This window comes from Mesoplodon mirus (genome assembly GCF_964341445.2).
Source record: "Mesoplodon mirus genome assembly, chromosome: X".
Lineage (NCBI taxonomy): Eukaryota > Metazoa > Chordata > Mammalia > Artiodactyla > Ziphiidae > Mesoplodon > Mesoplodon mirus.
The window spans coordinates 43,631,541-43,648,319 of record NC_138981.1 but is presented as its reverse complement, the minus strand read 5'-3'; the positions used below and the strand labels follow the sequence as shown (position 1 = coordinate 43,648,319).

Below are 16,779 nucleotides of genomic sequence, written 5' to 3'. Positions count from 1 at the left end.
TCCACAACAAGAGAAGCCACCACAGTGAGAAGCCCGTGCACTGCAACGAAGAGTAGCCCCTGCTCGCCGCAACTAGAGAAAGCCCGTGTGCAGCAAGGAAGACCCAACGCAGCCAAAAGTAAATAAAAAATAAATAAATAAAATAAAATAAAAAACCAAAATACTACTACTACTACTAATAAAAACTCTCAGCAAACTAGACTAGAGGAGAACTTACTCAACATGAGAAAGGGCATTTACAAAAAATTCTGCAGCTAACATCATATTTACTGAAGAAAGACTCCATGCTTTTCTCCTAAGATTGGGAGCAAGGCAATGATATCCACTCTTACTATTCCTATTCAACATAATGCCGGCAGTTTTAGTCAGTGCAATAAGGTAAGAAAAAGAAATTAAAGTATACATATTGGAAAGGACAAAATAAAACTGTCTACTCACAGAAGACATGATTATATATCCAAAGAATCCCAGAGAAGTTATAGAGATACTCTTAGAACTAATAAGTGAGTTTAGCAAAGTCATCAGATACAAATGCAAGCTACAAACATCAATCATACTTCCATAAATGAGCAATGAACAACTGGAAACAAAAAAATTTAAATAATAATAACACAATAGCTCCAGAAAATGAAATACTTGGATATAAACCTAACAAAACATGTACAAGATCTGTATGCTTGGGACTTCCCTGGCGGCCCAGTGGATAAGACTCTACTTTTCCACTGCAGGGAGTGGGGGTTTGATCCCTGGTCAGGGAACTAAGATCCCACATGCTGCATGGTGCGGCCAAAACCAAAAACAAAACAAAACAAAACAAAAATCTGTATGCTGAAAACTACAAAATGCTGATGAAAGAAATCAAAGAAGACTTAAATAATTGGAAAGACATGCCATGTTCATGGGTTGGAAGATTCAAAATAGTAAAGATGCCAATTCTCTCCAAATTTTTCTACAGATTTAAAGCGATTCCAATTAAAATTGCCCCAGGATTTTTTTGTAGATATAGTCAAGCTGATTCTAAAATTTATATGGAAGGCCAAAGGAACTAAAAGAGCTAAAACAATTTTGAAAAAACAAAGTTGGAGAAATCACAGTACCCAATTTTTTTTTTTTTTTTTTTTTTTTTTTTTTTTTTTTTTGCGGTACGCGGGCCTCTCACTATTGTGGTCTCTCCCGTTGTGGAGCACAGGCTCCGGATGCACAGGCTCAGTGGCCATGGCTCACAGACCTAGCTGCTCCGCGGCATGTGGGATCTTCCCAGACCGGGGCACGAACCCGTGTCCCCTGCATCGGCAGGCGGACTCTCAACCACTGCGCCACCAGGCAAGCCCCACAGTACCCAATTTTAAGGCTAATTTATAGTGACAGAAATCAGATGAGTGGTTTCCTGGGGATGGGTGCAGGCATACAGAAGGACCAAAGGAAAGGATTACAAAGGGACACAGGGAAAATCTTGGGGTAGTGGATAGATTCATTATCTTACTTGAGGTGTTGGTTTCATTAATGTGTATATATATGTCAAACTTATCAAATTGTACACTTTAAATATGTGTAGGTCAATTATAACTCAATAAGGCTATTTTTAAAGTATTCTTTCCAAAGTGATACATTACATCTACTAGGTGGCAGTCGGAACCACAGATTTTGCCAAAATGTTTGATTCTTATCCTCCAGCAATATTTTAGTTTGTAAAATAACATACAGGAAAAGTAATATGAAGGTAGGTCGGCACTGCAGCATATTTTATAAGATTATGATGAAAATAAAAAGGAACATAATCATAGCAAGTCATTACCAGACTACTAATTTATTAGTGTTTTAAAGCTTTAGGTATAGTAAGTATGGAATGCAGAGTAAAGAGCAAATTATGGTCCCTTCCCCCTTCCCCGATTCCACCAGCAATTTGCAAAGAATCAAGAGGCAGGTTGACGGTTGAACACCTCTATATTTCTATAGCACTTTTGCAGAAGGCCTTATAGTATGTTATCAAAACCACCTGTCACCCCTTGTTAAAAATGCTCTATGTTTTAAAAATTGTAATTAAAAATTTAATCCTATTAATATCATTGCTTCATTTTTTTTTGTAACTAGACTGAAATTTCAGCACCAGAATTTTCTAGTTGTCTTCTAAGTCTCCTCCACTATGAAGGAAGGCCTGTCACTCATCCTGCATAGGGATAGGGAGGAATTCCTTTGACCCCCAGGCCAGTTATCTGTTAAAAAAAGAAAAGAGAGAAACTCTGATACAAGGTAATTCACAAGTATTCTCCAAAAACATTTTTGTGATTCACAATAATATATTTAGCCACCTATTATCCTTGTTTTGTTTCCTATAATATAAAGGAACTATTTGATTAGGTATTTATGGTCCAACCCAATTATTCACGTAGATAATAATTCAACTAGCAACCATTTACAACTAGAATTGAAAACTGAATTTATTTCTATCTTCTTCCCATCTGTTAAGAAAGGGGTTTGCGCCAGATGATTTCTACATTTCTTTTCAGCTCAAGAGATCTATAACTCTTATCCGTGTTTATTTCACTGACCAAAAAGTTAAGAACCTGAAAATATTCTTGCAACATCAAAACAATCAACTAATCTTATAAATGTGTTTCAAACACTGGTTTTCCAAGCCTATTCTACTGATTTATAGAATTTCAAACACCGTTGAAGCAAAAAAATATTTTAAAGCACTGTACAAAGTGGGCTAAACACATTGTCCTGGATTTCAGGTCTAGAAAATCTCAATAAAATGTTTTTAAGTCTAGCATGATGAGCTTAAATGCCAAATACAGTTGTATTTGGGAAGTATGAAAAGGCACCAATCATTCAGTTACTTAACCGAAGATCTCCCACCTCACCCTCAAAATAAAAGAAATAGCCAGATCACCTTGAAAATTCCACCAGCTTCAGGTTGCTGCAGTAGACCCTCGGGGTCCATCCCATCCCGGGCACTGGTCACATACATTTCAGAGTAATCCTTCCCTCCAAAGCAGCATGAGGTTGTTTTAAGAACAGGCAACTTCACAGTTCGGAGTCTTTTCCCTAGGTCACCAAATATTTCATCTAAAGTCTAGCTCTAGCAAATTTCCACCCGCACAACTTTTCGGGACCCCTTGTGGAGTAATAGGAAAGTTCAAAGAAGATTTGGAGGTCAGACTTCGTCCAGGTATTTCACCTACCTTCCCTGACAATTTCTTCTGGGCAAAAAAGATTTACCTCTACAGGAAAAGGAGTTATGACTATAATATTTTGGGCTATATCTTTGGCCTTTATTTCCAAAATCATCCAATTGAGACCTTTGAATGTATCTCTATATAACTTTATTAGTAATGAAATTTCTCTGGCCCCTAGTGTCTGGTGTTTTCTAGACATGGTGGGGGTTTTTCATTTGCTGTGGGCCTACCTGTCTCAGGATCCAAACGGATCACTCTTCCTCCATTGTAACAGGCCACCCAGAGCTTCCCCTCAACATCAATACACATTCCATCAGGGATTTGTTCTTCTTTCTCCAGCTTGTAAACACTTCTGCGGTTGGCTATGGTTAAAAAAAACAAGCAAACAGACAAACCAACCACACACACCCACCCCAAAACCACAGGCCACTCAATACTGAGCATCAAACAATGAGCAATCAAGTTGATTATAAATACTGATCGTTTCTGCTTATCCAGTGTCTGGCAAATGGGTACCACAGGCGGGATGATTCAGGAGGAATCCTAACTCTAAAAATGTCTAAAAACATGAGTGAGCACCCCTCAACGAAGGATTTGTACTGTAGGATTTGGGGTGGATTCACTCCCTTTAGTTTGGGTACAGACACAGCCACCTAAGCTTTCAGAGGAGGAGAGAAAAAAGAAAGCAGAATTCTTAATAAAATAACAAAAGATCTTTTTGAGAGACCTGAACTGAAGCCCTGCATGCCCACCTCAGACACACTTCAGTCTGTGGTTAGACCTTTGCTGTTTTACTTCCAAAAATGCCTACTTTGGGGAATTCCCTGGCGGCCCAGTGGTTAGGACTCCACGCTCTCCAGCCAAGGGCCCAGGTTCGAGCTGCCAACAGTTCACGCACAAAAACTAACAAGGTGTATGAGTTCTGTTTCTGCCCAACTAAATGCTCCAAAATCACCTTATCTAAATATTAGAAGAGCTTGTTTCTGAAAAGGGGTATTCTGAAACCAACTGGCCAGCCTTAAAGGGAATCATAATATACAAAAAACAAGCCTCAAAATCCAGAGGAACATTACACTACAAAATCCAGGTCATTACAGTAATCAGATTGAGGTATAAGGGAAAAAATGTTAAAACCATGTGTAAGTAAAGTGGGTAAAAACAGTCATGAAAAAGAGCACTACATATTTCAAAGTAAAACATCTGTGCTGGAATATTTTGCCTCTGATTAAATCTACATGAGACTCATGATTTTTTTCAAGTCATTTTTATGATTGGTTTTGCTCTTGTGGTCTGGCACCTTTCATGAAAGTTTCAAGCACTCCTTTTTAAATTCTTTCCAATAATTCCTTCCCTCCCAGTTTCCAACTATGGCTCATTTAGATCCCGTTGGTGGAGTTGAACAATCTGCAACTACTTTTTTTTACTTTTCCATTTTGAAAGGTTGTTAATTTGTCTTTAAGTACTTGCCTATAGTTAACTAAAGTACAAGTAAGAAATATCAACCCCAAACTCTAATTTTCTGTTCTTTTGTCCCATTCTGCTGTATACTGTTTGCCTTTAAGCACCAGCTGGTAGAACAGGATCCGTTTTACAGTGAGCCTCTTTCTAGTGATGGTTGCAAGAAAAAGGATTAAGGATCTAGCCATATTATGCCAACTGTGGCCATATTTAGTTGTGCTGAGAGCCATGGCTTGACTGGCAGCATAGTCAAGTCTGTGTAATCATTACAATATTGGAATCATAACATTAGGCAGTTCTTTGTTTGAAAAGTAAGGACCTTTTCAAATGGGTTAAGGGCGAGGCAGCCTGCTAGTCATATGCATATGAAAAAAATACCAGCAATATTAAGAAAAATAATGAAAAAGTACATACAGATCTTCCCTGTCTGCAGGTCATAGTCAAAAGCATCCACGGAGTAGGACAGGCTATCGATGTAATAGAAGATTTTGTGGTCCAGAGACCAATCCAAACCATTGGAGATGTCCACCTGGTCAAAGTACTTTTCCACATGGTGGTCGGGAAAGAGGGAGTACAGGGACCCTTGGTGCCGCTCCAGAACTGCTGGAGCTGTTTCCTCAGCCATGGTACCTACAAAACCCAAAGAGCACGGAGCTCAGCTGCACAGCATCCCACCCATGCACTGCACCATCTTCTCTCACCAGGACTCCTTCCCTGTGATGAAATCAAGGAAATTATTATACAATCCCAATCTGGGTCCTATGGGTTTTTTTTTTAATGACAACTACCTTGCTTATAATGCAAATTAAAACTACCTTGAGAGGTTCTGGTTCCAGACATCTGCACCAACCTCATTTTCTCGCACTGAGCACAACTCTAAGACCTGGACAAAATGCATGGCATAGCTATTTGACAACTCTGCAATGTAAATTATCAGGCGGCTCAGAGAAGAGCACAGAATTTGAAGTATCACCTAATTGGTGGCGAGTTCTTGATTTCTCCATTTTATCCTCTAGTATGTCCTGGCCTGAACTCAACCCAGCTTGAAACTTGGAAGTGAGCACCATGGTGCAGGCAGAAAGAGGTCCGAGAGAAACCTCTAGATCTGGCGCAAGGAGCAGAAAACACTCCTACGGCTCAGAGAGAGAGTGGAAGAAACCCCCTGCTTATTTTCTACTCCTTTTTCTCCATTTTCTCATGCACCAGCCCCCAGGCAATTCTGCAGTGAGGGTAGCAAAGGCAGAGAGTGGTCAGCAACAGGAAACTACAGGAATCAAAACTCTGAGGGAAGGCGACATTCCTCTGCATTTAGTGAAGCTGCAGGGACAAAAGGGCAGATCAAACATCGTTGCTTTCATGTTCTCTCTCTCTCTCTCTCCCCTCCTGCCACTTGGCCCTGGAGGCAGAACAGTCATAGAAGTGGGTGGTTTCTGACTGCAGGAATGGAAAGGAGCTACAGGAAGCTGGAAAGTACTAGAAGATAGTAAAGAGGGATGATACTCAGGAATGCAACCCCATAAAGTTGTTTGTGATCTGCTGGGCTCATCTGTTTGTACATGCATGGATCTGATTCTAATTAGCATGCAAAAGATTTGGAGAATGGAGCTAATGGATAGAACTCCTTCTAGGTCTCAGACTGACCACTGAGTGGCACACCTAATGGCACCTAATAGAAAGTAGGTTGGAACTTGAGGTCTGAACCTAAACATACAGATTGCTTACTGAAACGAATATATCAACATTCTCCATAGGATTTAAACAAGACCCAGCATCTCATAAGGTAACAGTCAAAATGTCCAGGATACAATCCAAAGTTACTTGGCAACACAAAGAAGCATGAAAATCTCAAGTCGTATAGGAAAAAGAATCAAGAAGCAGACAGTGAGATGGCACAGATGTTGGAATTACTTGACAAAGACTAAAGCAATTCTTATAAAAATGCTCAAATGAACGATCTGCGAAGTCTTAAAACAAAACTCAAGTGGGAGGGAGATGCAAAAGGGAGGGGATATGGGAACATATGTATATGTATAACTGATTAAATTTGTTATAAAGCAAAAAAAAATAATAAAGTGCAATGTGAAATTAAAAAAAAAAAAACAAAAAAACCCACAAAACTCAAAATAGCAGCAAAGGAGGAGAAATATAAAGAATCCCCAAGTGAAAATTTTAGAACTGAAAAATAAAATTAATCAAATAAAAAACCCACTGGATGGACTCAATAGCAGAATAGAGATGACAGAGGAAAGAGTCAGTATATCTGATGCTAGATCAAGAAACTATCCAATCTGAACAACAGAGAGAAAGAGAGACTGAAAAAAAAATAGAGTGTTAGGGACCTGTGGGACAACAACAAAAGAGCTAACACATGTGTCACTAGATTCCTAGAGAAGAGGACAAAGAATACACGGCCAAAAAATATTTGAAGAAGTAGTGGCTCAAAACTCTCCAAGTTTGGTGAAAAACATAAAACTATATATTTGAGAAGCTGAGCAAACCCCAAACAGAATAAGCCCAAAGAAACCTATACCCAGACACATCATAATCGAATTTCTAAAAACTTAAGTTAAATAGGGACTTCCCTGGCAGTCCAGTGGTTGGGACTCCATGCTTCCAATGCAGGGGGCATGGGTTTGATCCCTGGTCAGGGAACTAAGATGCCACATGCCATGTGGTGTGGCCAAAAAAAAAAAAAGAACAAACAGAAACACATAAAAACCAACAACCAAACTTAAGTTAAATAGAAATCCTTAAGATTAATGAAAGAAAAATGACATACATACAACATATAGGAGAATAATGATTTCAATGACTGTTGATTTTTCATGAGAAACTGTGGAGGTCAGAAGAAAGTGATACATTTTTAATTTGTTGAAAGAAAAAAAATGTGTCAACCTAGAATTTTACATCAAGTGAAAATATCCTTAAAGAATGAAGGTGAAATAAAGACATTCTCCTGTGAAGTAAAACTAAGAGAATTTATAGCCAGCAGACTTGTTCTAAAAGAATTGCTAAAGGAAATTCTTCAGACAGAAGGGGCATACCAAAAGGAACAACAGGAATGAAGAAAGAGCAATAGAAATAGCATGTATATGAGTAAATATAATAGACTATTCTTCCTTTTAGTTCCTTAAAATATTTCTGATGATCGAAAGCAAAAATTACATTTTCTGATGGGATTCTAAATCTACGTATATAAAGACAACTATGATATAAATGGGTGATTGTCAATTGAAGTGGTAAAATATTGGTTCTAGATAGACTGTGAAAAGTTAACTATACATTTGTAATCCATTCAGGAACCCTTAAAAAACTATACAGAGAGATATAGTGAAAAATCACAATAAGTAAATTAAAATTGAATTCTAAAAAATATTCAAATAACCTAAAAGAAGGCAGGAAAGGGGAAACAGAGTAATAAAAAATACAGAGGGAAAGAAGAGAAAACAAATAATAAAATGGTGGATCTAAGTCAAAGCATATCAATAATTACATGAAATGTAAATAATCTAAACACATCAATTAAGATAATGTCAGAATAAACTTTGTGAAAATAGAACTATATGCTGTCTATAAGAAATTCACTTCAAATATAAGGATATAGGTAGCTTAAAAGTAAAAGGATGGGAAAAGACCTATCCTATGCAAATATTAATTTAAAAAAACTGTAGAGGCTATGTTAGTATCAGACAAGATATACTTAGAGCAAAGAAAACTACCAGGGATAAATAGGAGTAACTACATATTGTGAAAGTAGTCACTTCACTAAGGAGACATAATAATCCTAAATGTGCATGTGCTAAACAACAGACCTTCAAAATACACAAGGCAAAAGTCAGAACTTAAAGGAGAAACACACAAATCCATAATTCCGGTTGGAGATGTCAGCATCCCTTTCTCTGTAATAGACCCAAGTAGATAGAAAATCAGCAAAGAAATAGAAGAACTGAATACCATTAACCAAACTGGACTTAAGTGACATTTATAGAGAACACTCCATTCAACAACAGCAGAATACACATTCTTCTCATGTGCCCATGGGATATGCACTTAGACTTGAGTGTGATCTCAGAGGACAGAGCAGAATTTAACATAATGAAGAAATTAGAAAGCTCATTTACTATAACATGCTCCATCTGAAAGAAGAGTGAGTTAGAGGAAGATGGACTGAAACTGGGAAGCCTGAACAGCAAGCCAGACCTCCCTCCTTGTTTTTTTCTATAGGGCAGTTGGGCTTGTTTCTATTATTTCTATTCCACCCCCACCTACCCCCTTCCCTCGCTATCTGCCTCACAGAAGGAGGTGCCTGGAACATGAATGTGGATCCCCCACTGCTTAGAAAGGGCTCTTCCTTGGTGGGAAAGAAACTGGAGCCCTGGTTTATCATTATCTAGTAGTAAGCCCAGACAGGTGAGACCTTGGGCGTTGGGGACACCTTCAGGGTACTACCCACCACTAAGAGACCCCCATCCAGACTATCAGACGACCCCACCCTTTTCTGGGCCAGGGACAGTTCTCAACACCTGCCGGAAGCTATAAACTCTCTCTAGAAAAAGTTTCTCAGGTGCTTCTGTCAGATGCACATGACCAGTAAGTATGCACACTGATGCCTACAATTTTAAGGGGTCTCCAGAGGGCAAAGGTTAAGAATTAGGGACTCCAGGCTAAGGACTCAGGCCTCTGAGGGCATTTTAATTTTGTCTCACCAAGTGCCACAGAGCTGTAAACTTCTAGCCATAAGGGAGAGAGAAAATCAACTTCAACAGGAGGTAGAGTATCCAAGCATATTTCTTCATCCTGCAGAAATTACTGGCAGAAGGGCTTCCAATGGGTTCTCATCTTTAATCTTTCAACCTGTCCTGGACTAGATCTGTGGTTGTGTAAAGTCCAGGAAGATGGGAAACAATCCACGCAACCTGCTCAGATCTTACTTACCTTCCATGTTGAAAGTGAAGGGAGGGACTTCCCTGGTGGTCCAGTCGCTAAGACTCTGTGCTCCCAATGCAGGGGCCCCGGTTTGATCCCTGCTCAGGGAACTAGATCCCACATGCATGCCACAACTAAGAGTTCACATGCTGCAACTAAAAGATCCCGCATGCCACAACTAAAGATCCTGCGTGCCGCAACAAAGACCCAGCACAGTGAAAGAAAGAAGGAGAGAGAAAGAGAAAGGAAGAAAGAAAGGAAGAAAGAAAGAAAGAATGGAGCCAGGACAGCATGGCTGATGATGTGAGGGGCAGAGTGGGGAGGTGGAAACAGCAGGGATTTAGAATCAACTTTGGCTAACTATAGGGTTGTCAGGATGGGAGCTAAATGAGAACTAAATGTGAAATGCATTATTTAATTTCAAACTAGAGTTAAAATTCATTTAAATCTGTATACAAGTCATTCTGCAGCCATCATAATAAAGATGGCTTCAAGTGAGAATCATCAAGGAATGTAAAACATAAGGAAGGTATTTTGATGAGGACCAGGATATTTGCTTGGACTTAAAGTATCTCCCCATGTTGTAGCCAGCCTCTAAGATGACCCATAATGAGCCCTGCCTCCCAGTATTCACACCCTTGTCTAGTCCCCTCCATAAGTTTGTGACCAATAGCTCATGGCAGAAGTGATGCTATGTCACTTCTGAGCTTGGTTATAATAGGACTGTAGCTTCCACCGTGGGCTTTCTCTCTTTCTCTCTCTCTCTCTGCCTCTCATCACTGGCTCTGGGGGAAGCCATGTCCCGGGCAGTCCTATGGAGAGGCCCACGCAGTAAGGAAATGAAGCCTCCTGCCAACTGCCTGCCATGTGAGTGAGATTTGAAGCAGAACCTCCAGACCGCTTCAGAGACTCCAGCTCCCTCCAAGGCTGTAGCCCCAGCCAACAGCTTGACTGCAACTTCAGGACATAGCCTCGAACCATCCAGCCAAGCCAGACCCAGGTTCTTGACCTTCAGAAACTATGTGAGATAATATATGTTTGTTATTTTAAGCCACTAAATTTCAGGGTAATTTGTAACACAGCAATAGATCACTAACAGACCCCACAAACTGCTTATAAATTGCAATTTAAAAATAGTAACTATGTAGTAGAGAAATCTAAGATCTCAACTGGGTGATCAAAACTGACATCACCGATGAGGGACAGATGGTATCCAGATGGGATACCACGAGAAGAACAGAACAGCACCTATGCAGTGATTCCAGCCATGAATATATAGCATCAATCTAATCACAAGGAAACATTAGACAAACGCAAAAACATGAGGAATGTTCTGTTAAAAAAGAGGGGAGTTGGGTGAGATTGTAGTCTTCAAAGATGGCAATGTCATAAAAAACAAAGAAAGGCTATGTTCCATTCCAGATGAAAGAGGATTAAAGAGAAATGACAACTAAATGCAGTACCTAATCCTAGACTGGATTCTGTACTGGAGGGAAAGAATGCTATAAAGGACATTATTTGGTGAATTGACAAAACTGAAATATAGATAGTACGTCATAGAAAATTGTCGTAATGTTAAACTTCTTTGAGTTGATTACTGTACTATGGTCATGTAAGAATATGTCATTTTTTCCTTGGGAAATTCACACTGAAGTATTTTAGAGGTAAAGGCACATGATATATGCAACTTACTTTCAAATGATCCTGGAGAAAAATGTTTATGTACTGAGACAGCAGTTGGAACAAAATGTTGACAATAGGTGAGTCTAGGTGAAGGCTATACAGGTGTTGTTTGTAGTATTGTTACTTTTTTCTTCGGAAAGTTTCAAATTATTTCCAATTTAAACAGTAACCACAACACAAGCTCTATCTTAAAACTCATTTAAACTACAAAAATACAATACAAATTTTCGTCTGCTAGAGAGAGCAGTTGAAAGGGATATCTATGAAGTTTTTCTCATGGGATTTTTGTTTTGGATACAAGTGACTTAAGTAATAATAAAAGAAGAACCCAAGACCTGTTATGAATACTTCTTTTTACTACTGCAGCTGTGAGGCTTTTGTAACTCATATTCTGGTCTTCCCCAAAGCTCAGTAAGTAGGTGCTAAAGGTAAACCATACCGGCAAAGTATCTCCCAGCGGGATCCACCTTCCCGTCATTGAATCGATTGTTTTTCTTGTCTTTATCTACTGTGGCCAAGACAACTGCTGACTGATCTTCCCAGTTCAAAGCACAGAACTTTGATCCAACTGTGGCGACATAGCCTCCTGACTGGCGAAGGGCCACAGAGCTGACTGGGGCATCTGCAGAGATAAAAGCAGCAGTCAGGGGGCAGCCAGTAGTCACACTGGGTCCATCACACCACCCGGCATCTCTAAGAGGTTGCAGCTCTTTTGACAAGGGGCGTGCTCCCTCCTCTCTGTTGAACTGTGAAGGTTACATAACCCAGTTTATTCGTTGAGCATGAACTCCGTGTGCTGTTCCGGGCAGCATGGATGGAAAGATGAATGAAACCCAACTCCTCTGGAAGCTCCCAGTCTAGCGGGAGAAGCAGAGAAGTCAAACCACAGCAGCCACCATACACTGGGGCAGGTGCCACAGCAAGTTCAGAGGAGAGGTTCCTAAGGGGGTGGTGTGTAAACCAGGGCAGTTGTCACAGAGCAAGCGATGCTCAGTTTGCCTGATCTTCAGGAAATGCAGGGACACAAACTGTGTTTAGTTCCAGCAACTGGGTTTTGTGACATCTCTCTCTCCCTCAAGTACAGGGCTTGTCTTTTTTTTTTTTTTTAATTAGGACTTGTCTTTTTAAAGGGACCCTGTTTTGTATGTATTTAATTGAAAATTGTTTCTTAAATCCTTTTTGGAAGTAAGCACGATTAAAAAATAATAGAGGGACTTCCCTGGTGGCGCAGTGGATAAGACTCTGCACTCCCAACGCGGGGGCCCGGGTTCGTTCCCTGGTCAGGGAACTAGATCCCACATGCATGCCACAACTAAGGAGCCCACGTGCTGCGACTAAGGAGCCGGCAAGCCACAACTAGGGAGCCCGCCTGCCGCAACTAAGACCCGACACAACCAAATAAATAAAAATAAATAATAATAATAATAATAATAATAGAAATGTAGATGCAGTGATTTAAAAAATCACTTCTTCCTTATACTACTATATTTTGTATATTTAAATTTTAGGTTTTCTGGGCTTAACGTTTTTCCACATATAAGGAAACTTTTTTTTTTTTTTTTTTTTTCTGTACGCGGGCCTCTCACTGCTGCGGCCTCTCCCGTTGCGGAGCACAGGCTCCGGACACACCGGCTCCGCGGCCATGGCTCGCGGGCCCAGCCGCTCCGCGGCACGTGGGATCTTCCGGGATCGGGGCACGAACCCGTGTCCCCTGCATCGGCAGGCGGACTCTCAACCACTGCGCCACCAGGGAAGCCCGAAACTTTTTTTTTTTAAGTGGAGAGATTGATTACCATGGTGAGTACTCACAGGAAACAAATTGACAGACTTTATTGTGAAAACATTTCCTAAGCATCTATTCAGTGCAAGACGCTTGGTGCCCTGTGCAGAAGTTGATTGGAGCCGTGGAGGGTCCCAGGGAATGTGCAAGACACTAGTAGGAGCGTCATATCTTCCTCAGGGATCCCAACCTGTGGCCTGAGTCTTCTGTTAGCTTTTAAGCTACTGTGGACACCACAAGCTCTTCCCAGGGTTTGGGGTTTTTTTTTTTTGTTTGTTTTGTTTTTGTTTTGCAGATTAGGGGTAGGAATATATCCCTAATGTGTGCATACTGGGAAAGAGAGACTAGGGAAGGTGATGGGTCCCTCCCCCAAGTCTGATCACAGCGGGTCACAGTCATTTTGCCTCGAGCCACAGTCATGTCCGTGAGTGAATTAAAAGCTGTTCCCTCTCATCTAAAAAAAAAAAGGTCCTCAGTTCTGGGTTGAGAGAGAGTGTCCTGAGGTCACAGGAATTCCTGGTATCTCTTTCCCAGGAACACAATAATGAAAAGAAGAAACTTCTTTATCTCTAGTCAAGCCCATACCCTTGGGCCATAAAATGTGATAACCCCTCCATGGGAACTCACAGGGCCATTAACAGAATCATACTCCAATGCACTCGAAATTCCTTTGTGATCCTGTTTTGAACAGTGAACAGAAAGTCCCGGTTAATGCTTTCTAAGTCCAAAATCTCCTCTTTGCACAAAGAAGGGATATATCTGTTGTTATTATTATTATTATTTTTTGCAAATTAAGGCCTTGGCCTGACCCAAGGTAGATAACCTTTACTGTGCCACAAACCGGGTCTCCAACTTTCACGGCTGTTAACTGAAGGTATGAAGGAAAGACCCTACCGTGACTCACCATCCAAAACATAATGGGGAATGTTGCCCGGCACCCGCAGGGGAAGAGGAAAGTATTGACCACCCAGATTTTACTCCTGGGTCAAAGTGGGGGACACAGAAAGGATGACAATCCAACAGTTTTCAAGCATATTCAGTACGCTTTAACAAGAAGGTCCCGGAGGAATGACACATTAGGTGACCGCCCCTCCCCAGGGAAGAGATGGCTGTCTGGGCAGATCCAAGCCCATCCTTCATCCTTACCCACGGTCACTTGCTGCACTTGCTTGCTGAGCGAATCCCACCGGCAAACCATTTTTGCAGGAATATCTACGAAGAGCAGAGAGTTGGATGCCTCCTCCCACACTGGAGACTCACCGCAGCGGCAGTTCTCCCGCAAAACACACTCAATCTTAGCGGAAGACATTGTCTTGGGGGAGATTTACTGAAGACAACAGAGATAAAGTGAAATGTCATCGCATGGAGCAAATTCAGCAAAACACCTAAGATGCTGGTAAGATCCCAATACAGATTGAGTTTTTAAAATCAGAACTGGAAAGGCTGGACACACTTTCCCCAGATCAGAACAAAATATGCAGTGTGGCAGGAGGAGACAGATAAAAAAGAAGAAAGAGCTGATAGGCCATAACACAAGACATCTTCAATCAACTTACCGGTGCTTTTTTTTTTTTTCAAGGTTTCTCTTAAAAAGAGAGAGAAAAAAAGCAACACTCCAACATCCACACCTTGGCGCTAGTGACCCCCAGAGAGAGCTGGCTGCTTCTACAAGGCAAGGCTGCTTTTATGCCAGCACCCAAGCCGCCAAGGCGGGTCAGGGGGTGGGAAACTACCTCATTGGTGGCCCTCCGGGCATCCTCCTGCTGTCCTTCCCATCCGTGCATGGTGTTGATTGCCTTCTCTGACGGCCCAAAGGCCAATCTTCCTGCTCTGCACTTCTCTGAACTGCATTTTTAGAAATGCAGTTCATCAGTGATAATACACTAAAGTAGAAATAACATCCATATTCTTTTTTTATTGAAGTCTAGTTGATTTATAATGTTGTGTTAATTTCTGCTGTACAGCAAAGTGATTCAGTTTTATATATATATATATATATATATATATATATATATATATACATTCTTTTTTTAATATATTCTTTTCCATTATGGTTTTTCATAAGATGTTGAATATAGTTCCCTGTGCTATGCAGTAGGACCTTGTTGTTTATCCATCCTATATATAAAAGCTTACATCCGCTAATCCCAACCTCCCACTCCATCCCTCCCCCAGCCCCCTCCCCCTTGGCAACCACCAGTCTGTTCTCTATAACATCCATTTTCAAATTCAGACAATGGAAAGGGGGAAGAAAAGGACATTGTTGGGGCACCACTGTAGGAAATGACAGCCCCTCAGCTATTTCTTGCTGCCTAGGAAGGCACCATGCCAGTTTGGCAAGGAGTCTTGAACTCCACAGGCAGGAACGTTCTGTGCTGGGACTTCAGGCCAGAGGCTGTGACCAGCGAACAGGTAGAAGAAAAAGAAAAATTATCAGAAAAGAAAAAATCCTTACTTAAGAAACCCACGTGGGAGAGGAAAGACAGACAACTTTCAAGAGCCTTCTCTCTTTCCCAGACTGTGTCCTGATGATGATCAAAACTGCCTGCATCGTCACCCTTCTCCTTGACAATTATCTGATTTGAAGTCACTGGTCCCACACATGGATGGGCAAATTAATGGTAGGGGAAAATAGTCTTTGGTTTAATATTACGTTCGATAAACCGCTTTTTTTTTTTTTTTTTTTTAAGAAACACAGCTCAAATCGTCCTCAAATGCTGCCTGCCAGCACTGTAGCATTTGCAGTCCTCACTGGCTGTTAAAAATTGGCAGAGGTTCTAAAGGCCTTCCTGCTGTCAATCTGAGATAAGGCCCAAGATCAGACGCGGGACTTTTGCAATCGCAACTTTTAACCCCACGCTCCGTGGTGCAAGCCGGGGGGGAGGGGGTGTCTGGCAAATGTCCCTTTTCTGCTCGGGCCACCTGTGCGGGCGCGGGGCCCAGTACCGGTTGGCGGCGCGCGGCCGCGGCCTCGGGTGCCGCGGGGAAGCTGAAGGTTGCGCCCGCCTCCTCCCCAGCACCGGCCGGCCGAGTGGGGCGCGGGTCCCCAGGTGGCAGAGGGCGTCGGTCTCCTTTCAGCCGCGCGGGTTTGGGGGTGGGGCTGGCTGTCGCCAGATGTCCCCTCTCCAGGGAGGGGGCAGGGAGGCCGGCCTGAGCAGGGCACTCACCAGCCTGATGACTTGCAGGTGGCTCGGAGGTCAGGTGGCAGAGCAGGGCCCGCGGTGGAGAGTCACCCGGCCGGGGCTGTGGGTGGGAACCGATTCCCTCCACGCCTCCCCTCCTCCTCGGCAGGAAGAATCCAGCAGAGCCCGCCGGGGCAGGGAGGTGGGAGAGAGGCTTGGAGCCCAGTGAACCCAAGCTTTGGAGTTTGGACGGATAGCTCTGACCTAACCAAACAATGTTATCCAAATGCCTCATCGAGAGATTGGGTCGAGGGTCCGGTTAAACACAAACAGGTTCAAAAGGAAAGTTCAAGCAGTTAAACAAATCCTATTTTCCTAGTGGAGAAGAGTCAACTGGAGGCCAACTCTTTTTTTTTTTTTTTTCTTTTGCAGTATGCGGGCCTCTCACTGTTGTGGCCTCTCCCATTGCGGAGCACAGGCTCCAGACGCGCAGGCTCAGCAGCCATGGCTCACGGGCCCAGCCACTCCGCGGCATGTGGGATCTTCCCGGACCGGGGCACGAACCTGTGTCCCCTGCATCGGCAGGCGGACTCTCAACCACTGCGCCACCAGAGAAGCCCTGGAGGCCAAC

The 16,779-nt window shown here is 42.1% G+C and overlaps 1 protein-coding gene across 3 annotated transcripts; it reads right to left on the bottom strand.

Annotated features, from left to right (window-relative positions):
* Positions 1-1,280: 1,280 nt before the first annotated feature.
* Positions 1,281-16,522, bottom strand: RGN (regucalcin). Of its 3 annotated transcripts, XM_082609849.1 has the most exons (8): positions 16,194-16,522; positions 14,760-14,871; positions 14,173-14,353; positions 11,686-11,868; positions 5,052-5,267; positions 3,410-3,541; positions 2,894-3,048; positions 1,281-2,213 (listed from the first exon to the last, which is right to left on the bottom strand). In XM_082609849.1, exons 3-8 carry the CDS (start codon positions 14,333-14,335, stop codon positions 2,163-2,165), a joined length of 900 nt encoding a protein of 299 aa, XP_082465975.1. In that variant the 5' UTR covers positions 14,336-14,353; positions 14,760-14,871; positions 16,194-16,522; the 3' UTR covers positions 1,281-2,162. The 3 variants fall into 3 exon arrangements, with proteins under 3 accessions (XP_082465975.1, XP_082465977.1, XP_082465976.1); XM_082609851.1 differs by lacking the exon at positions 14,760-14,871; XM_082609850.1 differs by lacking the exons at positions 14,760-14,871; positions 16,194-16,522 and adding an exon at positions 14,583-14,668.
* Between the last annotated feature and the right edge of the window lie 257 nt (positions 16,523-16,779).